General features: G+C 40.1%; 1 protein-coding gene across 1 annotated transcript; it reads left to right on the forward strand.

Annotated features, from left to right (window-relative positions):
- Positions 1-5740: 5740 nt before the first annotated feature.
- LOC147894648 (carotenoid 9,10(9',10')-cleavage dioxygenase-like) lies at positions 5741-17687 on the forward strand. Its single transcript, XM_087385421.1, has 14 exons — positions 5741-6134; positions 6359-6429; positions 6584-6598; positions 6769-6880; positions 6997-7096; positions 7322-7384; positions 7552-7662; positions 15042-15226; positions 15344-15479; positions 15641-15746; positions 15829-15930; positions 16017-16271; positions 16404-16515; positions 17117-17687. The coding sequence occupies exons 1-14, from the start codon at positions 5889-5891 to the stop codon at positions 17138-17140; spliced, it is 1638 nt and encodes a 545-aa protein (XP_087241547.1). The 5' UTR covers positions 5741-5888; the 3' UTR covers positions 17141-17687.
- The last annotated feature ends 5448 nt before the right edge of the window (positions 17688-23135 follow it).

The raw sequence follows: 23135 nt of genomic DNA on the forward strand, positions 1-23135 counted from the left end.
GGAGCTCTTGGATGGAGGCTTGGAAGGGGGAGGAGGTGGAAAGACAAGAGGGAGGCTTTAGGGAGGAGGTGGAAACACAAGAGGCAGCTTTAGGGGCAAGGAGGAGATAGAAGGTCAATGGAATGGAGGAGATGGAAGGTAACCTTTGAGAGGAAGGAGGAGATGGAAGGTTAATGGAATGAAAGGAGGAGATGGAAGGTCTCAGAGCCATGGGTTAAGACTTAGCCAAAATTTAAGAATCAAAGATCCACCTTGAGATGGGGAGTGGTTGAGGATGGTCATGCGTCTTTGCCCGTGCTTTGGGGTTCAATACTCGTGGAGGCTTAAGTGAAGTTGATGGGCATTTCAGAAAGCTCATTTTTTTGTGGGATTCGCATCGCGTGGAGCCACACCAACGCGTAGGATTATTGTCACTTTTTTATTGGTCCAAGTTTCTCATTGCTACTTTCTTCCCTTCAAATCCTCTCTCTCTCTCTCTCTCTCTCTCTCTCTCTCTCTCTCTCTGCTTTTTGCCCCCTTTTCCATGCTGCACATTCAATTCGTCTTCTTTTTCAATCTCGGGCAGGCCTTATGAATGATATTCATCATTCAACTTGTTTGATTGGGCGTGGGCGTGATGTGGTGCTGGCAGATCGTTGCATGGCTCCTCATCATTTTCTTCTATGCATGGCGGTCGTGGAAACTTCTTGATTTCTCGTGGGTTGCGGTTTACATGCATCTCCTCGTAGCATGGAGCAGTTGTTGCATGGAGGCGTTCCAGCTCTTGGTGGTCTGCGTTTTTCTCTCCTCCCTAATCGGATGGACCCTTCCAATCCGTCATTTGGCCATGTGTGCTACATGGTGTATGCTTTCGATCATTCTACCTACAGTTTCCCTTTGTCCCTCTGAAAGGGTGTCTGCATTTTTTCCATGTTGCTTCCGAGGTCGGTCGATCATAAGAGTAAAGCAATCGTTTGTAAGGCTTGGAAGCATGGAGGGTGGAAGCCCAACGGAATGAAAAATCAATGGCTTCTCTTGAAGCGGTGGAGATATATGTGTTCCTCACGCCGCTTCCCCACCCAGTGAAGGAGTTTCCCGAGATTCTTTGTTGGTGTGTGGACGGTTCCATCGCTGTGAACCACGGGTATATAAGAAGAGCATGCGATGGGCTTCCTCACGCAAGCCTGCTTTTGTTCTATTGCAAAGTATTGATTCTGCTTCTTCTCGTAGTAATGGCTTCCTATGGAAATCTTTCTAATGACTCAATGGACACCGACAGTAAGAATTTCAAGAGGGGTACCTCTACTCGTCACCTTCTTCTGGTCGTTTCATTCCTTCCTTCCTTCCTTCATATCATGTTCTTATGAAAATTTCTTCGTTCCACAAAATTGGAGAAGTGGTGTGACACGACCGACGTATTATCTCCTCATGCACCCAGCGACGAAGTAATAGGTATACTTCGACTGTCCATGCTCTTGCAACTGTGCATGGAACATAATTTTGCGTATGACCCGCATCTCACAAATGGCTTATTGTTCCTTCGCAAGTGATGAGAAAATGAAAGAGGAGGTAGATGATCAACCTTCTATGAAAATCAAAGAGGAGATAGAGACGTCCGACTACACGATCAAACAATTCGATGAGGCTAATGGGATTTCAATTGTATCGACCATGCAGCGTTGCCCACACCCCTACATCAAGTAAATTAGTGTACATTTACTGTTGGTTTGCTTAAATTGATCTCATGGCCCTTCAGTCGTCGGTGGTCATTCACGCATTTCGTAATTGTTTGCCGAGGAGTCAGACCCTGGGGTTAGAGCCCGAGCAATGGACATTTGACTGGGTAAATGAGTGGTGAAGGAAGAGGGGGCAAGATTTGATGCAATCCCAATTACGCAAGGTAAGGATCCATGGTTTGTCTGTTACTGTACAAGTTCCTTTTCGCCATGTTACTTGTAATGTATGTGTCTATTGTAAGGGTGGAGGAGTCCACATTAGCCTGTTGCAACTGCGTCTGCTTATGGGGTAGCCGTGTTCATGCTATGTATACGAGATGCTACAATGGAAAAACGTCTGCCAGTGTGGCAAGAAGTCATTGAAAAGAGCATTCCACGACACTACAAAGTACGCATACAAAGAAGGTAGGGTACATTTATTCATATCTCCTTGTCCGTGAGGTCTCATTCGTGGAGTTTGATTATCTATCTCCTATGCATGTTATTTCTTCAAGAACCCATGCTTGCATGCTTATTCCACCACGTATGAAGGATGCTGCCACATTCTAGATTTAATCATTTAGCATATTAGCGCAAGGGTTATAAATGTAGTTGTTGGGGATTCGATTGCGAATGCAGTGCTTCGCCCTCCTTCGCTTGTTCCTTTCCCATTTCCTATCTTGCTGTGTTCAGGCACAATTATGTTGTAGTTTGAAGGCTTTTCTGGTTGTTGGTGCACGTTGTGTTGTCATCTACTTTCGGCATACTAAAGCCGTTTTTGCTTTTCAATTGAGTATGAGCACATCCACCCTTCATCTTCTATGGAAGTTGCCTTATTGATTTATTGATCTATTCTTGTGTTAAGTGGTCATTCTATTTCAGTGTGTTTGTTGTGGTTATAGCAATACAATGTGGTTTTCCATATATTTGTTAGCGTGCTCTTTTGAAAGTATATTAGTACAATGTTGTTGATTCCGTCATTACTATAATTTTCAGTCACAAAGCGCTCATGCTTGAAAATAGATTTATTGATCTATTCCTACGTTAAGTGGTCATTTTATTTCAGCATGTTTGTTGTGGTTATAGCAATACAATGTGGTTTTCCATATATCTATTAGCCTGCTCTTTTGAAAGTATATTAGTACAATGTCGTTGATCCCATCATTATTGTAATTTTCATGTCACAAAGCACTCATGCTTGAAAATAGATTCGAAAGATGACATCACATCAAATGCAGCACAAAGAGATAGGCACACCAATGCACCACCTCTACATAGCAGTCATTCAACTGCAAGACCTATCACTCCATTAGCAGAAAACTTTGTTACTGGAGGCAAAACTCATTGCCCACTCTTCCCATTGATGTTCTCTCACAATTTGTACGCCATTGTTTCGCTTTCCACTACAAGTTGTTGGTGAAATATGGCACGTTTCGGGCACACAATCCCAACTACCCAGTTTGCATCCATGCCGACTTAACGGACTTGCGCAAATGTGACACAATAACACTTGTTGTGCCACACGCGTTCATTGAGCAGTACATGGAGTACTTAGAAGTTGAGTCATTCTATCATATTGGGGGAGCAAGTGTTGTCCCAAAAGCAAGTGTTGAGGGTGGAACAACAAGTTATTCATTGCACGTGAACGCCACTGCTACAGTGATACGCGGTGAACCATTTGAGGGAACTATCTCATTTCTACTAGAAACCACAATTGCATTGTACTTCCCTTGGGCTTCATCAACCACTAAGTTAGGTCTAAGCAACTTTATCTTCTGTGGCTAGCACAATTGCCTTTGTGGTAATCAAGGTCAACTCCAAAGGCAAATTAAATGAGCAAGTGATCATTGCAGACGGACCATGCAATGAGGATCGTGCTGTGGTAAGTCAACGTAACTATTGTGCTTATTTCATGCGCATGGAAACCCTTGCATTCACTAATATTGCTATGGCAAACAGTTAGCATTTGTGAACAATTGCAAGAGTGTGCAAGCACTACTAATTCAAGAGATTAATGACAACGGGATAGTGATGCACACCTTAGGAATGTGTCATACATGCATGCACAGGATTCACTATGCGTCTTCGACTTCACTATACTAGAAGATGTTCCGGAGGGCACACAAAGAGAAGAACTAAAGCAAGTCTTCATTAACCAAGTGTCATACTTGGGATACGGAAGAAAGGTAAGCGTTCACATGTTAAAGGTAATGGTCTATTTCTCAAGTAAGTTGAAACACTAAGCCACTTTCTCATTGTTTAATTTCCGGTTCATGGCATTCTTCACTTTACTAGATTGAATGGTCAGTTGTTGGATTACGTATGCTCGGTTTGTTCTGAAAATCGAGTTAGTCCTGACCCTGCTAGACCATTTTGTTTCACTTGCAATGCACCACATGCAGTTCTTTCCATACCGTCTTTGAAGGGGCCTCATGCAAGATGGATATGATGTTGTTGTCCACAAACAGCTTTTCTTGTACTCCACAACAACAACATCTTACGTGTTCGCACAATGCTTTTGGAGTTGAAGCCAACGGGATTCTTCACCATCAACAACTCCGGTCCTGTCATCACATTTGATCTAGAGTGATGCTTTTGCTATGCATCGACATAGTGTTTTGCTTTCATAGACATAGTATGAGAGTGGCTCTATTGCCCTCATTTTGGCTTGCATGAGAGATAGCGGTTTCCTTTGCTTTGGTTAGTATCAGAGCGGCGTTCCTGCCCTCATTTTGGCTTGCACGAGATGTGTTGTAAACCTCATTTTGGTTTGACTTTCACTTATGGTTCCCTTTACAAATAAAGAGCTACTTTGTTCCTTATTTTATGTTCTTGTGCAAAACACATGCTCTTTAACATACTTTAGATGTTTTTCTTTACAACAAGAAGGTGCTTCCCTCCTTTTTTTACCTTCTCGTATAGATTCCAAGAGCATTACTGTAGTTTAACATTTCGTACATGCAAGAAATTAAATCCCGCATGGGGCTGCATCATATTTCACATCATACATTGCCAGAGCAAACAAGGCCACAATAGACACTGTTAACAACGCATTAAACCAGTCAATAAAAAATAAGGCTCCTGCAAACGAGTGAATAAGGAAGGTTGGAAATGCAATATTAAACATACAGCATAATAGCACATAACAAGCAGTTTACTTGGCATTGTCTCTCCCATTGACTAGCAGTACTCGAGAATTCGTTTATGTTAACACAAGTCCACTGGATGAATGAACGTACCTATTAAAAAGACAATCGCAATTAGAGAAAATGCAACCCGACAACAATGACATTTTCTTTGACGATATTGTTACAAAGTATCAGAATACGCAAGCAAATACAACTACAAGGAGCAACATACATCAACCAGAAAGAGGTAAAAAATCATACGATTAACAATTACAACCAAACGAAGGACCTAGAGAATTACTATAGAGTTATGCATACTATACTTACCATTCAAAAACAACGAGCAATCCATCAACGTCCACAAGAAAGCGTGGCATACTAGCTTTGAGCCCGACCCGCCCGACCATTCCTCGGGAAAAAAAATTAAATGCATTGAGCCAAGTGGAGTGCCCCAATTGGGTGCACACAAGATCCCCGCCCAAGCGCTTGGACGAGGGATTTCTCTCCAAAATTTATGGCAACTTGCACCTAGCAGGACGAGAACATAGAGCCTCTTTCCATGTATGATGTAACACTGCACAGTTTTAAATTTGGGTAAGGTGTGTAACCACCAGGAGTCCTCCCCAAAAACGTTTAAGAGGACAAAACCAAAACAAAAAAAACACGTCGCTAACGAGGAGAATAATAATGTCCAAGAGGACGACGGGGCGACAAAAGCAAGGCAGGGAGGACACGTGGCAGAGCGAGGGCCTTGGAAGCCTTAATCCGGAATAAAAGGGAAACGATGGGACAAGAGCGAGCAATTGGCGATTTTAGATTAGAGCTAATCAAGAAATTAAATCATAGTCTTCTTAATTAAATCATCGTCTTTCCTTAACGTTCTTGAAATCAAGCACGTCTGTTTGCAAACGTATCGCCGTCGCCATAGCCACAGCCATCGCCATCGCTGCCTCATCCGCAGCCTCTCGTCTCCAATCCATATTAATCCCTCTTCATCTTACAATTCTAGCAGCAGCCTGCATTGATCCCCAGCTCCCCCCTCAATCTCCCTTCAAGCTTTCCAGCTATGGTCGCCTCCTCCCACGACCCACTTCCTTCCTCTCCCTCCAATGGCGACGGCCCCCTCGTCTCCCCCCACCCTTCCCCTAAGAACAGCACCGCTGCCTACATCCTCGATTTGCTCGAGAAAGCTCTCGTCTGGGCCTTCTTCCAATCCCGGCCCTCCACGCCTCTCCATTTCCTTAGTGGGAATTACGCTCCCGTTCCTGAGTCCGGTCCCTGGCCGGACCTTCCCGTCATCGGCTCTCTTCCAGTGAGTTGTACCTTCCGTAGAGACTACTGATTTCGCTTGTTTCTGACGCTTATGTACTCTGTCGGTAGCCAGGCACACAGTTCGTCATCAAGTGGATGCTTGCAAGCTGCAAGCCTTTCAAAATTTGTGCACTGTGCACAGTGGAAAAAAGAAGTGTGAACAGTGCATTCGAAATCGAAATGCTTTTTGAAACACCTAAACATTTGGTTGTAATTACACCACAGAGCTGTCTGAATGGGGAGTTCGTGCGTATCGGACCAAATCCAAAGTTCAAGCCAGTCGCGGGTTACCACTGGTACCTATCTCCTCTTTTATAAATGAAATGCCATCGTACTTTGTAATTCCCAAACTGAAATGTCCGAACTGAGACTTTAAGAGAAAATGTTTGGGATTGTGTGACTTGACAAGTAGGGGCTTGGTCCTGACTGCATAAGGTCTGCATTTCGCAGGTTTGACGGAGATGGGTACGCAATTACATCGACCTGCACCTTTGTTCACTGCCATTGTCTCAAATTTCTGCACTCAAAATAATTTTTACATTCCAAAAATTATAAATTACACTAAATTGATGAATAAATCACGGGCCTAACTTCTTCAATTGCCTCTGTATGAATGTCTGTATTGTCGACGCTAGGATGGTGCATGGGTTACGCATCAAGGACGGCAAAGCAACGTATGTATCACGGTTCGTTCAAACATCGAAATTGAAGCAAGAAGATTATTTTGGTGCATCCAAATTCCTTAAGGTCGGACATCCTAATAAACTTTGAGAGACTAATGTGCTTTTAGCGTTCAATCTTCTTGTTAGGAAACGCATACAGTGTTGGGCCGTATTGGTAATGAAATATGTACCGTCTTGCAGATTGCAGATATGAAAGGGATTTTTGGTGCTTTTATAGCACAAATCTTCAACCTCCGTTGTAAATTAAAAGTATTGGACATTTCTCAAGGATTCGGAACTGGTACTTAGCATCCAATAATGACCAAATTTCGTTCAAGCATATGTGTGTGTAGGTAGGTAGGTAGGTACGTATATATATACGTACGTGCAACTACAAGCATACAATGGGTTTAATGATATAAATGTGACATAACCGTGCACTTCCTTTCGATCCACTATCTTCTAGGCTTCAGGTATTTTCACCGCTATTTGTTGAGTTTTGAAAAATTTGTCGTGGATTTTCCAGGTAACACTGCACTCCTTTATCATGACGGAAGGCTTTTAGCTCTACATGAAGCCGATAAACCATGTGAGATGTGCACATTTCGTTAGCCACTACAAACTTAACGCTAGCCACGCTCTATGCATTTAAAACCTCTTTATGTTAAAGTTCTTTATGGTAGGTTCATGAAGGCAGGCCTTTGCGCTTGGAAATGTTTTAATGCTTTGATTGTTTGAACCCAATTTATTTTGCAGATGCAATCAGAGTCCTTGAAGATGGCGATCTTCAAACCATTGGCTTTTTGGACTACGAGAAGCGCTTGACGCACCCTTTTACTGCGCATCCAAAAGTCGATCCTGTCACAGGTGCGAAAATAATAGTTCTACTTTTCCATCTTGCGTGTTATAAGTCAGGGATTTTGGGCAAAAGCATAGAGAAAGACTAGGAATTCAATCGAAGTTCTTACTTGCAGTACAGCCCCAGTTTCTAGTAATATTCAGCTTAATCCTTTATTTGCTTTACTTCTTTGAAAAAATGATCAATCTTTTTTAGTCAAAAGAGACCATGGGGATGCTCGTGGGCACTACCTTGTACTACCTTGTGAATTACTCTGAGTGGAAATTATTTAGGGAGGAGAGATTAACAGAGCCAAAGAGGCTTCCCTCCATTTCGAATACCCTCTAAGGGTTTGTTGCTGATGAATAGCGTAATGAAATAGTATAATTAGCAACATGACAACCCAAAATTTCCAAAATCTGCAAGCGGAAAGAGAGAACTCTCAAGATGCGTGATTCCAAGCGTCGAGGTGGTGTTGCGCTTGTACAGTGAATTTGAGAATTTGAGCATCACTCAGGATGCCTAATATGAAGAATTTGCATTATAATACACCATACCAATGTGTATTGGGGTGGTTTATGTGATTAAAGATGGGCTTGTAACAAGCATTCGGTCGTAGAATACCCATTACGAAAGAGGGTGATAAGAGAGTAGGTTAGAGTAAAGGAGTATGAGCTTCCTCCCTTGGCACCTTGGCTCACGGTTAAAGCCCTTTGATGGCATCTTTGTTTGATAATAGGCTACCAGTTGAAGCCCTTTGATGGCATCTTTGTTTGATATTATCACGTTTCATTTTGTAACTAAGATGGGGCCAAGATGTGACTTCTTGATGTGGCAAGCAGATGGAGACATATTCTAGTGTCTTTATCAAGTTAGACTCTATCTGATGAACTAAGTGCTAGCCTTGGTCATGGCTGAGTCTGCCCTTCACCTCCGGAGTGCCGATAGAAACTTAGTACGAAGACTTTGTATAAATGGATGCTCAAGTATATGTGGGTGTGTGGATTTGTATGTGTGAGAGCATATTTTTATATTATGGTCTACACCCACTGTTGGGCGCTGATGATGTCAGTGGGGATGTCAACGGTAGCTAGTCCCTGCCATGCGTGATGGAGTTTATGGTTTTTAATCTTATGAGTGACTATCATGAGATTGAAACTCCTCTATGTTGTGTTTTTAGAGGATGAGTTTGGGAATGTTCCTGGATTCATCTAGGTATCTATCTAATGAATTGACTTCGAGCAACAGCTCCTCGTTTATCTAGATAGAATGTCAGTAAGGATGGTGGCAAATTGGACTCAAGAAAAGCTCTTTATGTGCCTTGTATCGAATCTCCCCTATGGCTTTCGCTTCACCCGGATGGCTTGGGAGTCACATCTTAGATCCAAGTTACAAGCTCATTGATACAACGATGCCTTGTATGAATTCCTGTTTGGTGACATTGATGAATTGTTGAAATAGACAAAAAAGCTAGATTCTCCCCTATAATTCCCACTTCATCTAGATGGTTGAAGCCAATGGTTTGGGAGTCGCATCTTGTATCCAAGTGACAAGCTTAGAGGCTTCATCCAAAAGGGTGAGCTCAAGTTGCTTCGTTGTGTACTTTGGTTAGATTATATGTAATTGATGCGACTTATGTGCACTGAAAATTATTTGTGGTGAAAAGTCTAGACACCATGAAATATTCAAGATGGCTACTTAGGCCTCCAGGTTTATGTCATAAAACTTTGACCTACCAATGCTCCATTTGTAGTTTCCACGTTCATGCAATAGAAAGCATTCATGCTTTGTAGATTGATTTCTTTAAAGCTTTTGGGATTTCCAAGGTCAAGGTATTCTAGCTATTGATTTCATTCAATGTTGTAACCTCTTGCGATTCTATCTTTTGTCGATCACTAAGCTATTCAATGATGTTCGCCCTATGGACATCTCACAAAGCCTGTTACACTGAGAACAACCTTGCATCTCGTGGCTAGGGACGCCAACTTGAATGGTTGTTTTTATTGTACTTTGCACCATGATTATTAGACAAGCTATAAGACGACACGCTTTAGACATTGGTGTCTTAATTGTCTTCAAAACAAGATACTTAAGATATTATTTTTTAAATCATAAATATTTAATTTTAAAAATACCTAAGTACACAAATATATGGATTTGGTTGCTAGTGTAGCTATGACAAAAGATGGCATATGTTGGAATTACATAGAATCTAATTACCAAAAGATGGCATGCATAGTAATCGCATAGAAGCTGACCTTTTTTACTTTTGGGATGGATATGTTAAGGGGAGGTCAACCCCAAACAACCAGTTAGAAGAATTGGCTAACTATAAGGGTATACTGCCCATAGCCTACACAACCAAGCTGCCACAATTAGGCGCTTACTAAAATGAAACCTACCTTCATTAAACATGAACTTGCTAGAGAATCCACCTCCGTTAAACAGGAACTCACTAGAGGATCCACCTTATTCATCAAACCAAAGTCCCTCATCATCACCTTAAATGTGCCATGATGTCATATCCTCTTTCACCTCGACTTGCATTTCTATCAAACACAATCTTGCAAAAATTCCATAAACTAATAACACAGTCTCTCAAGTATGGCCAACAAGCCCCAAACCTTGACGGAAGCCTTGTCTCATGTGCCACCATCCATTTAGAACCTTAAAAAAATGAAGACATTGATTGGCATCAATCGAACTCTCCCTCAGGCATCAATACATAGGGAACTCTCCTCACTGATTGTTCAATACATATCCACACCTCACATTGGACAAGTCCATACCAAATGTCAAATTTCCTCTAGTGCCTTACCACACAAAGGGAATAGGGGACTTATTGCAATCCACTTTTATAGTGTACCCCGAACTAGCAGCCACATCGATAATTTTCCAAAGCAGGAAGCTGGCCTTACCAACCTGGCACACCTTCCAGAGGCCCCTTAATCTAGCTGTCCACCGGCCTGGGCTAGAGTCTAAGCATTCAACTCATGTCACATACGTTTGACTTTAGAGTCTTCACTTAGCACACACATATTCAAGATTTAACATTAAAGATAGACAATATGCTCTAGTCACAAGCTTATTCACAACTTTGAATAACAAGAGGGCTTGCATGCAAGGCAAGTGGCTATTGCCAAAATGAACATGAAATACCAAAGACCAAAATTCTATGGTACATCAATCATCACCAATATCATAATTGAAGCATGCTAAATCTAAAACAAACATAGAGATGATTACTAACATGAAAGGCCCTAGTTGCATGTCAAGAGTGAGCCATGACAAGTGACACCGCCAAGTAGATATAAGAAGATCAAAAAATGGGTAACACAAGTCCAATGCTTGAAATTTGAAAAACATTACCCACCACTCTATATTGAAAAAAGGACACATATCTTAAGTGTGTTTTAAAGACATGTACATTTCTAATGTGTCGTACCTATAAGCTGTGTTTTTCTCAACAAACATGGTTTGCATGTCTCTAAAGCACTTATATAGCCACCATAGTTGTTTCTATTGGGAGCCGTCCTTAGCTTCTTGTTTAGTTTTTGAAGGGTAACTTGCTAGCATTGTCTCCTTCATCCTTCTACAATTGAATTGTTTTTGCGGGTGTAGTGATTGTTTGATGCATGTGGTCCATGTGACAACTTCAAATAACTAAGCCTTCAAATGATTCACACATATTGTGGTGGCAAGAAGATAGCATGAGCATCATTAATGAAATCCTTCTGCCATACATAGGATTTTATAAATGCAAATCATACTTCTTGATGTGCCACATCTGCCACTAGGTAGCTACTTCTCCAACAAGAGACATATCTAGAGAGATGCATAGAAGTTAGCATGTGACAACTTCAAATAAGTAATCCTTCATTTGATTCACACATATTGTGGTGGCAAGAAGTCAGCATGGGCATCATTGATGAAATCCTTATGCTATACATTGGCTTTTATAAATGCAAATCATACTTTAGGTAGCTACTTCTCTAAAGAGAGACATATCTGTGCGGTAATGCCATTAACTATCATTGCATGATAAGTTCTATACTCAGTGTTTGGTTAAGAGTGATGGATTAGATATGATTATGGGCCTGGTGGAGGCCTAGAAGAGAGATGTTTCCTACTTGGAGTGGAAAGTGAGGGAGGTCAGGTTTGCACATCATGCAAGCCCCTGAGAAAATATATGGTGGAGTAAATTTGTGACTAAGGAGTGAAAGCCATTTGCAAAGTTGGACATTCACATGCTAGAACTTAGAAGCACATGGAAGAAGGGACTCCACCTCTAGCAACACCATTGGGATACAAGTCGAGCAGACTAGAAAATGGTTGAGGAGGTGAGATAATATTTTACCTTATGTATGGTAATGTGATTCGCTTGTAGAAGTATTCCTTTCGTATGCCTAGAATGGCTATCAACCTATGTGTTCTCCAATGGTTGGAGGGCTAATAAAGGGAGATTGGGGAGAAAGCTCTTAGGAAGATTGCAATAAAAGAACTGTACCAATGCTTGATAAGTTAGAAGTCTTTGGTCACCTCTGTGAATTCTTAGTGGAAGTTGAGGAGAGTGGTGGCGACACTATCAAGTCTTAATAGAGTTCAAACTATGCATATTAGATATTTGAGGATGAGTTTCAAAAGCATGTATCAAAAGTTAAGACATAACACAAACAGAAAGTTCTAAAGACTGTTTGTAAATGCTCTCATTACTTAATATCAAACTCATTGTTTCTACCTTTTAAGTCCTTTTTCCCAACATCAATTTGAGGTTTGAATTGTGAAACTAAAATGTTTCTAGTTCACTAAAATAGGTTTCAAAGTAACTCAAATTTGGTTGTAGTGATCCTCGTTAGAGCCATCAATGCCCAAAAAATTGACATCTTTTACCTTCCACTTAGCATTTTAAAATTGTATATTTACAAATCTCACATGAGGACAAAATTGTACTAGCAGATAACTTGATGCTCCATCATAGCGTTCATTTAGTGAAAAGACACTATTCAACTACGAAAATTTCACAACGACCAATCAAACTTGAAATTTTACTTGCATGTATATCGACACGAGCTAAAATGTTAAGCTAGTAGTGACTTGCCATTAGTTCATGGACAAGGAAAGACAATCTACAACCCGATCAACTACGAATTAGAGTTAGGTGTAAAACTCAAATGTATACTTGTCATGAAGGGAGACCATGCTTACTATGGTTGCTTTTGACTACAAAGACCTATTGCCACCAAGCACAATAAGATATAACTTTTTCTTTGATGTCATCAATTGACTTGACTTATCTTTCCTTCCATTGCTAATAAATACTCTTAAGATTATACAATTTATTGAAATTATATTGCATAAGCTAAATAAATCCTTTCATTAAAAAATGTACTTACATGATCAGGCCACTCTGTTACATACTCAAGCATATATCAGTGAAATCATCTTCTTAATTTCTAAAAATGAACTGAGAACTATATTTTTTGATATTTAATGATTATTAGGTCATCTTACTCTTTTTTATTTGTGTCCTTTCTTTAAACATGAATCTCTAGTAAACCTTTTGAATGACATTCCATTCCACTGAATGCACAGTGATAATTTCTATCTCAACTTCTTTTCCATTATAAGTGTTGCATAGAGGCTTTTACAGCTAGGGCCCAGGACAACATGTTGGGTTGGACCCCCCGAAGGTATTTTATTTCTTGAAGAGAGAATCTGTTACAAAGAGTTCAACGTGGAGCTGTCTCATACAAAATTTAACGTGAACCCATAATACAAGAGCTTCAAGCTCATTTCAAATTGGCAACAGACCACTTGTCTAAAATCTAGACTAAGTCCTATTACATGCCACTAAGGGCAACTGTGGAGTCTTCGAAGCACTTGGTCACGCGAACCGCCTCCTAGACTCTTGTTAGGCTCCATTGCGCTTAGGAAAATAACTCTTCCTAGTACTTGCAACAATTAATTAAAGTGCACCACCATGGCACCCATTAATTGTTAGTGCTTTTGCATACAAATAATACACCGCGGACTAATTCTAGTCACAGTGGGCGTCCCCATTGAACACGTGCACGCATAACAAATATAAAAATATATTTATTCTCTGGTTGACCAGAGTCAATGCTCTTGATCATAATTAAGGAGCTTTGACCAAAGGTTGAGGCACCTTAATTATAATCAAGTCTCTCCAACCGAAGTTGGCACATCTTGGTTAACCACAGGTAACCTTCTTGGTATAAACCAGGAGACGAACTGGGCTGAATCAACCCTTTGGATAGCAAGTCCTGCACCTGAGCCATATTCTCCTCTCTCTGAGTCGCACTGACTCTATAAGGTGGTCTATTTGGTGGCTCACTACCAGGCATTAACTCTATCTGATGATCTTCTGGTCTCTCTGGGGAGTAACTCCCCCGGCAAAGCATCTGAAAAACAATCTTTAAAGTTTACAAGAAACTGAAATTTATCTGTCTGCATCATTCATTTCGGCATGCATATCATTCTCTTTTTCTTTTACAAAAACCATGTATGCGAAAATTGCAGACTTTATTGCTTTACCACATGTAACATCAGATATAAGGGGAATAGACTCCCCTATATTCCTGGCAACTAAACCTGGTTTTTCCCCCTATGGATAAAACTCAGCACCCTCTCAGGGTATTCTATCTTTACTTCCTTTCGATGGAACCAGGGTGTACCAAGTACAACATCATGCTGCTTGAGAGGAGAAATTAAGAAGTCCTCCTGATCTACATAGCTCTGCACATGGACACGAAGTTTTCCAATCAAAGGAGTAACTTGCACTGGATTTCCTTGGAACATTATTGCCAAGCCCATGCATGCCTACAGTCTAGAGAAGGCATGTGCAGCTATGTTTTCTTTCGCTTGATTTTAGTCCACATGAAAGTCGTAGGATTCTGGAATTGTCAAACCACCTCCTCTTGCCTATGTGACAAATTGATCTTATAAAGAAGTACCCAAATGTTGTGATCAGTCTTGACCTTGACGCCAGAAGATATTTCTGCTAGTTCTTGCAATTGAATTCTGCATACAATCTCAGCACAAATAGTTCTGTCTTAATACATGCTAACGCATAGTCCTAGTCGTACGTCTGCCCATGAAGAGCCTTCTTCATCAACTGTTTTCTTGTAGATGATAATGATGCCCTGGTTAAATAAGGCTGTAAGGATTGTGGTTTTGATCATTTTTTCTCATTCTACATGTCGTGTGAAGTCGTGGAAGCTCAGGGTGTTTTAGCAGGCACGCTTTTGTGGGGTACGGTTGTCGATGAGCTGTCATGCTGATGGCATAGTGATGTGAAGTTTGTGTCTGTTTATGGTTTCAAATTTTGTTCTGTGATTGGAACTTTTTAATTGATATTTTCCACGTTTGTATCATGGTTATTCCTCAGGCGAGCTATTTACTTTTGGGTATCAATTTGAACCTCCCTACTGTACTTATCGGGTTGTATCAAAGGAGGGCACTATGCAAGACCCTGTCACAATCACTGTTTCAGGACCAGTCATGATGCATGACTTTGCAATCACAGAGAATTATGCCATCTTCATGGATATGCCTCTCTATTTTCAACCCAAGGTGCTCATGTTTGCCTTCTTTGCATTTCAATTGTAATCGCCCGACAGCTGAGAGTTTCCTCATCATTTAGGATGCTATAGTATACAAGGAAAATGTGATCGTCTTCTACTTTCTCAGGTGATGATAAAGGGAGAGCTGATTATTAAGTTCGACCATACAAAAAAAGCAAGATTTGGTATCCTTCCACGGTATGCAAAAAATGAATCTGCAATTCGGTGGTTTGAGCTTCCCACATGCTATGCGTTCCATAATGGTATTCACATTTATCTTTTTCCTTATCTGTTTCACCCATCAATTTAAAAATGTGTACGTCAGCATCTCAAGGGCTCAGTCACATATTCTCAATAAAACCGTTTTTCAATAGACAATATGTTTGCTTTCCAATCTTGATTTTTAAAGTGGCTTTCCCTATAGTTAATGCTTGGGAGGAAGGAGAGGAAGTCGTACTGTACACCTGTCGACTGCCAGAAGTTGATCTTGAGATAGCATCAGGAACATTGAAGCCTTTTGATAATCAGTTGTAAGGTCTTTTCAAAGTTTTGTATGCATTTCATTTTGGTATTCAGAAAGCAACAGTTGGCTCTAAAATGTGGGTTTTCCAGGTATGAGCTGCGTTTCAACCTGAAGACAGGCCATGCATCACAAAAGCAGCTTTCTGTATCAGCTGTCGACTTCCCTCGCATAAATGAAAAATACACTGGAAGGTCAGAACTTACTTTTTCCTACAGCTGTTCGGAATTTGGAGCATCTGGATTGAATCTCTGAATGGCATACGTTATTCTGAACTCAGGAAACAGCAGTTTGCTTACTGCGCCATCCTTGACGACACAACAAAAGTCAAAGGGCTGGTCAAGTTTGACCTCTGGGTTGAGCCTGCATTAGAGGGGACAAAAGAGATTGAATCTGGAGGCAATGTGAAGGGCGTGGTTTTATTTGGCCCTGGAAGATATGGCTCTGAAGCAATATTTGTCCCAAGATCATCTGGAGAAGATGAGGATGAAGATGATGGTTACCTAATTTGCTTTGTACACGATGAGAACACTGGGTATGTCAATCGACAATTGCTTCTACTTTCTTGATTGCATACGATAGACAGGGAAACTGAAATTTTACTGGAGCTAAGATAGACTCTTACATGCTTGAGCTTTGTTTGTTAACAAATGTTCTGGAAGTGCAGAAAGTCAGAGGTAGTCACTTTTGATGCAAAGACTATGGCACCCGAACCTGTTGGTGTTGTTAAGCTCCCTTCGAGGGTTCCTTATGGATTCCATGCCCTCTTTGTTACTGAGGTAAGGAGCTTGAAGTATCTCTGTCTGTCTGAAACTGTACACTTCCATAAAGATATGTATTCAGGCCTCAGGACTTTGCCACTTCAGAATTTTTAGTTTTGTTTGGGAAACCCTATTACAAGGAAGAAATGAAGATGATGTTGCTTCGACTGACAGGGTATGGAATTTTGTAAAGATCGAAATCCAGAACAGGCTATATAGGAATTTTACGATCAATATTTGGATTAAAGTCTTTATTTTCTTCTTTTAGGAACAGGAATTGTTTTTGAGTTTGCGAATGAGCAAGGAATAGCTCTTAATATCCAGATTCACCTCCTGTCCATTATCTGGGCGTGTGGTTTTACTTCTTTGCAACAAAACCCTTATAATTAACGGAAAGTCTGAGTGCATTTGTAGGTTATGTGTGTTTTATCTGAAATTTTGTGGAGCAAAAGGCTGCAAATGTTCTGCTGATCAGTAAAATTCTGTGGAGAAATGGTCTTAAGATGCCTTGGAAGAACATAAAAACTATTTTTTCTGATAGCATTTTCTTCAGTTACCATGACTTGGTAGACGTGTTGGTTATGCTAAACATCAGCTTGTTACATGCTTCGTTTTACAGGAACAGCTGCTATCACAGAAGTAAAGAAAGGATCATCCAAGTGATAAAGCCTGCTTTGCTGAAGGATTTTTTCCAATGTACCAAAGATCAAATGCTGCGAGAAGAGATTCCACATACCCGAAGGATTACTGTTATAATTGAGCAAAGCCCATCGTATCATTTTCTCAACTGCTGACAACATGACCTTAAATGATTGGTCTCGAAGCCAGAATTGATGAGCTGTGTTATGTGTAAATGAGATGATAGATATTGCTGCAGCATTACCTTGTATTCATGCTTCTGAAGGTAATCTATATGCTGATGCAATTGGGGACATGGGAAAATTAGAATGTTGGGCAGTAGAAAAAGAACAAGTTAAAAGTATAACTTATTCTTCTGAGGGTAATTGATGGAAACTCTTTAGTAGCTGAAAAAGATTGAACAATGTAAGCAGCCGCTCAATTTCGAGGCTAATTGATGGCAACTCTTTAGTAGCTTAAAAGGGGCGAACAAGGTAAGCAGCTACTGTATTCAGCAGTTCAGTTTCTAAGAGGGAAACTTATAAATAGAAAGACGTTCCCTTTGGTACGCATTGATTATGCATGCTCCTTCTCTTGCAAAAACTTTCAGCATTTGAAGTTGTGAAGTCTCTTGTTTAGTCTAGGTTAAATCTTTTTTTTTTGAGGGGATTATAATGTCAGCTTGTATTAAAGGCAAATCATCAACATACAAAAATGGCCAACTATAGAACGCATATTGCCCGTGGCCTCGCTCCACTGCAGCCAAACGAACATAAAATCCATCTGTCATGAACCCCTATAGGGACCCCCAGTTGGTGAACAAGTTGAATTTCATTCATAAGGCCTGCCCTTAGGAGAGGTTCAAGGTAGCGTAAAGAAGTGAGTGGTCAGGCCAGTAGATGAAGTTTGTAGTGTTTTGGTGTATTCTTTGTCCATATGCGGTCAATAGTTGTACCAATAGGGGGCCCTGTTGGTGAAAAATGCTATTAGAGCACGAGAGATGGGGGAAGGGGGGGAGGGGACGGATAAATGGCATGTGTCCTTTCCAGAATACTCTTCACCGCCTTGATGCACTATATAAGACCCAGTGCCCCCATCTGCGTTATCACGGTTCACCTCTTCTCATCTCGACATCGCGCGCAGCCTCCATTCCCTGCTTGATGCATCGATCACTAGGGAGACACAGCCGATGCTTTTATGGCCAGGTGGTTGCAGAGAGGCGGAGGCAAATAGGGAGGCATCCATCCAGCTTACGGAGCTCCATTTACGGAGCTCCATCACACCCCACAGCCAGGTGGAGCATAGCCATAGCCAGCGAGAGAGAGAGCGAGAGAGCTTGCGGAGCTCTATCCGCCATAGCCATAGCCTGCGAGAGAGACGAGGGGGGAGACCTTGCAGAGGTCGAACTCGCCATAGTTGGAGAGGGAAGAGCTCGAGCTCGCCATAGTCACACACAGAGAGACAGAGGAGATTGAACAGGTGGAGCTCGCCATCGCCATAGCTCGTCTTTTTAGCAATTTGCAAAAAGCGGTTGTGCTGCACCATCTTCTTCTTCTTCTTCGTCTTCTCCTTCCTCATATACCTCCGCAATCACGGAGGTGCACGAGGCGGAGGGGGACATAGTGACCAATTAATTAAATTTATTAGGCTAGGCTAATTGGGTTAATTAAATTAATTAAGTTGGCTAATGGACTATCACCAATTACTTTTTCCCAATGCATGTTGCAAATTCTTGGACTTTTGTAGTTCAAATCCAATTGTTCAATGCACAAACAATTGAAACACAAAATTACAAACCTAGTGGAACAAATCCCATGGAGATCGGATGCTTGGATGTGCAGATATTGAATTTTTGCATTTAGTAGACCCATTAGGCGGTTCTTGAATCAATTGAAGGAAGTTGTTTTTGTGCATGAATTTTTTGAGGTTTGTTGTGTTGTAGTTGTTATCGTCAATGTTAATGTTGAAGTCTCCCATGATTGTTGTGAACTCTACATTTTTTGTTTGGTCAAGCAATTTTTGTATTGAAGTTATAATTAGTGATTTTGTTGTTGCCATTGGTGACTTGCAGACATTAATAATTGCAAAAATTTGTAAAGTTGTTGGTTGAGAAAATTGTTAGCATGCATTGGCAATTGCCTTCGTAAATATAGTCGTCGTGGAGGAGATTCACGTCATTTTTGTAACATGTGGCTATACCCACTCTGTTGTTTTTTTGGAGTGTTTTGAATTGTGGTAGACACATGATTTTAGAGTTGTTAATGTGCAATTCTTGAAGACATAGTATTGTAGCGCTTAGAAGGCTTTTGTCATTTAAAATGTTCTCCATGTGTGGATTTAGTGAAAGTGTGTTGAGAGATTGCAATGTTTTGTGTTCTTCAAGATTTGCATTTGATGAGTAATCCAGTGTCTTTCTTTTTGTAGTCTTTCAATTTCTTTTAAGATGTTTTGATCCACTTTAATGTGCTTTGCTTCGAGTGGCTTAGTCAAGTATAGATTTTCAGGGTTTCGTATATGAGATAGTGTTGTGTATGTTAGGCCATGTGATTTGATGAGGGAAGGGTCAAATACGAGGAAATCCATGGGTAGTCCTTCTGAACGGTGAATTGTTCTAGCGGTGGCTGCTTGTATTGGGAATTGTGTTCTTGTAATAGAGTTTAATTTATTTTGAAATTCTCTTGTGATTTGATGAATTGGAGTCCATGTGCTTGGAATATTATGTGTGTATAGTTTAGAGTTATTGAATCGAGTTTTAATGCAGGCTTTTGTATTGTTGAACAAGATCCAAACACGTGGTTCATTTTGTGTGTTTGAGTGTTTGAATATTCCATCGGCACCGTTCATAAGACTGTTTAGAATGTTAATATTACCAGAACATATTTCCACAATCATTCTTGGCTTTAGATGCAGTTTCTTGTGCAAGCCTACTGTGTTCTTGGTGGCGTTTGTGGGTATCGATATAGATTTGCTATAAGTTTTGTGTCTTTTGTCTTTTGCATGAAGGGTGTGAGGGATTTCTTATATCAAGTCAAAGACCTCTTCGTTGTGAGTGTCTTTTAAAGAATTTGTGTAGAACAAGTGTGGAATGTCTTTCTTTCGAGATGGTATTCTTAAGTAGTTGTTATTGATGTAGGAGATGTCATGTAATGTGTGCTGGCCAGTTCTTATTCTATTCAAAACTTCAAGGAATGGGATGTTGGATTGACGCATTGGTGTATGCAATTCATATAGGAGGACGTTGGCTTTCCAAAAAGATGTCATCATTGTTGTATTTGTACATTGATTAATGAAGATCCATGAATCTTTTGTTGGACTAGCTTGGCATAGGTCACCACATAGGAGAACATCGACTCCCCCAAATGGTTGAAGGTGGTTGTGTTTAATTTCCCGTAGACACATATCTGCTGCTACCATTGTACTATGTCCAATCAAGGAAACCTCATCGAACACAACAAGTTCTAAGTCTTTGTATAGTTGCGACAATTCTTGTAGTTTTTTGCTTGATAGACATGTGTAGCGTGCTGCCATTAGTGGTAAATGCAGTGCCGAATGTATTGTTGTTCCTCCTATGTTGAAAGCTGCTTTTCCTATATAAGCCAATAATAGGACTTTCGGGGATTCAACATTGCTAGTTTCCTTATGGGAGTAATGACGTAGAAGCACTTGAACCATGGTTAATAGGGTAAATGTTTTCCCTGTTCCTGCATTGCCTATTAGAAATAGATGGAATGCTTTGTTTGGAGTGATTCTTTTTTTTAGCATAATGTCGTCTACTATAAGACGTTGCTCATTGTTTAAAGACCTCATGTTCTTGTGGTAGTCACTATTAGGAATAACTTTATATGTCATTAAAGGCTCATTGAGGAATTGGTTTTGTTTATTTTTTTCCCCATTTCAATGCCAATGTCGTATGTGTCGATGTTGTTTTCTATGTTTGGATTGGTTGTCTACATTGTGGAAGTACAATTGTTGGAAGAATTTGTTGGGACATTAGGTATTAGCTTGTTGAATATTGCGTTGTTTGGATTTATGATGCCTTTGTTGTTATTATACATATCATGCCATGTAGTAGTAGTTGTGCCAAGAGAAGGCTCCACGGTGTTCTATAGTAGTTCTCAAGGTCAGTGAACTCATTGTAGTTGTTGAATCGTATTATTTTTCCTTTTTTCATTATCTTGAAAGTATTTTTCTTGAATGTGTAGCTGCTTGTGAAACATGCTAGGCACACGTCGTGCAATAATGTCATCGAAGAAAATGTTTATGATTTCTGGATTAAGCTTCTCCAATTGTTCTCTGCGTTTAAGTAGGAGCGTACACTTTTCTGGAGGGTTTGTATTGATGTATTGAAATTGTTTAGATGAGGAAAAGAGTAGTAGCGATGATAAGGCTAGATACACTGCTTATTGTGAGCTTATGTGTTGAGTATTGAGAGTACTGCATTACCCACTCTTCTAATTCGCTCATTTGGTGTTGCGTTGGAGTTCATGCTATGTGTAAGAGCTTCTTTTACTGCCAATGTAGTCTCCTTATCTATTTTTGTTATGTAAGATGTACAGTAAGTTGCAGCTCCATGAGGATCAAGTATGAATTGCACATCAGTATTTGCTTCCCATAACTTTGACAGTTGTGGGTTGAAGTTGTTTGTATATATGTCTTTGGGTTCTCTTCTCAAGAATATTGTTGGTTGGGAAATAGATGTTCTCAAAACTTGTATATATTGTTCTTCTGTCATTTGAATAGTCGACAAAAAACTTTTGTAGTCTAATGAAAATGTGCTATCTTGCAACAAAATTGCATTTATTGACTTTAGTTGTTTTCTATGAATATGATTGTTTGATTCATCTTTGAAGGGTAACAAAATTTTAGTGCAAGACATTGGTTTTCGTGGAAAACCAAACTGACATCTATTTCTTCTTTTGAAGCATGTCTTTCGATGTTTATGAGTTTGTATATCTTTTGACATGCAAGGGAATAAATAAATATTTGTTGAAATGTACAAATCTAGAAAAGTTTCAATGTCCTCGTTTGGAGATATTCCATAAATGGGTGCATTTTCTATCCACAAGAGACCGTGATCATGTTGGCTACCTCTATTTTGGAATTCCATGACAAAGTAGAAGTCATGGATTTTTCCCAAGATGGTGTGGCCCTTTCGCAACAAAGTCTTGATTGCTTAAAATTTGTGGACATTATATTGTGCTGTAGTGATTGGATCAGCACAAATGAGATGTTGCAATTCTAAACGTGGGTTTGTAGGCTTCCTTAATTTTTCTGCTCTGCTGAGAGTGTTATAAAGAAGGTTGGAGGTCCTAATTGCCTTAGCATTGCGAAGAGGTTCTTCTTAAGATAGTACTTGTAGTCAGCTGATGTTCGAAGGTGAGCAAAGTCTTGATAACCTATGTTGGATTGAAGAATCTTTTCATGTTTGTATCTAAGAGAGCATCCTTTGCTTGAAGTGTTGTCCCTTTTGTGGGCTTTGCGCATTCGTACCCATGATGAAGATAGAACTTATCTTACTAATATTTTCATTGTTTTGAAGAAGATATTTTCTATTGATAATGCAAATCGTCTATCTGCGTTTTTTAACTCCCATTTTGCTATATCTTAATATGATGTATGTGCTGAAATGTTGTACAGTCTATGCTTGCCAAAGTAAAGTTTGGGAAAAGAAAGCTCTTCACAAAATTTATCTTTGAAAATGCTTAATGGGGAGAATCCTTAGGAAGGAGCTACTGCAATTTTTTGACCTTCAAAGTCGACAACTTGCTAGCTAGTATAAATCCCATGAACCATAGTGTCCGTTACAATGTCCTCTTCCAAAGTTTGTTGGAAGCAGTGGTCATTGTCATTGTCTTGTCTATCTTGTGATTGCACAAGTTTTATATTTGTTCCCATTGATTGTTTATGTGTATGTTGTTCTCTTGGTATAAGGGAGTTCCTAGCAATTCTTTTAAAGCAAACATAGTAAGAGTTGGATGTACAACTCCACTCATGTAACTCTGTTTGTATGATAGTTTTCA

This window comes from Dipteris shenzhenensis, chromosome 14 (assembly GCF_047967505.1).
Source record: "Dipteris shenzhenensis isolate YYH24624 ecotype China chromosome 14, Dip_SZ_1.0, whole genome shotgun sequence".
Taxonomy (NCBI): Eukaryota; Viridiplantae; Streptophyta; class Polypodiopsida; order Gleicheniales; family Dipteridaceae; genus Dipteris; species Dipteris shenzhenensis.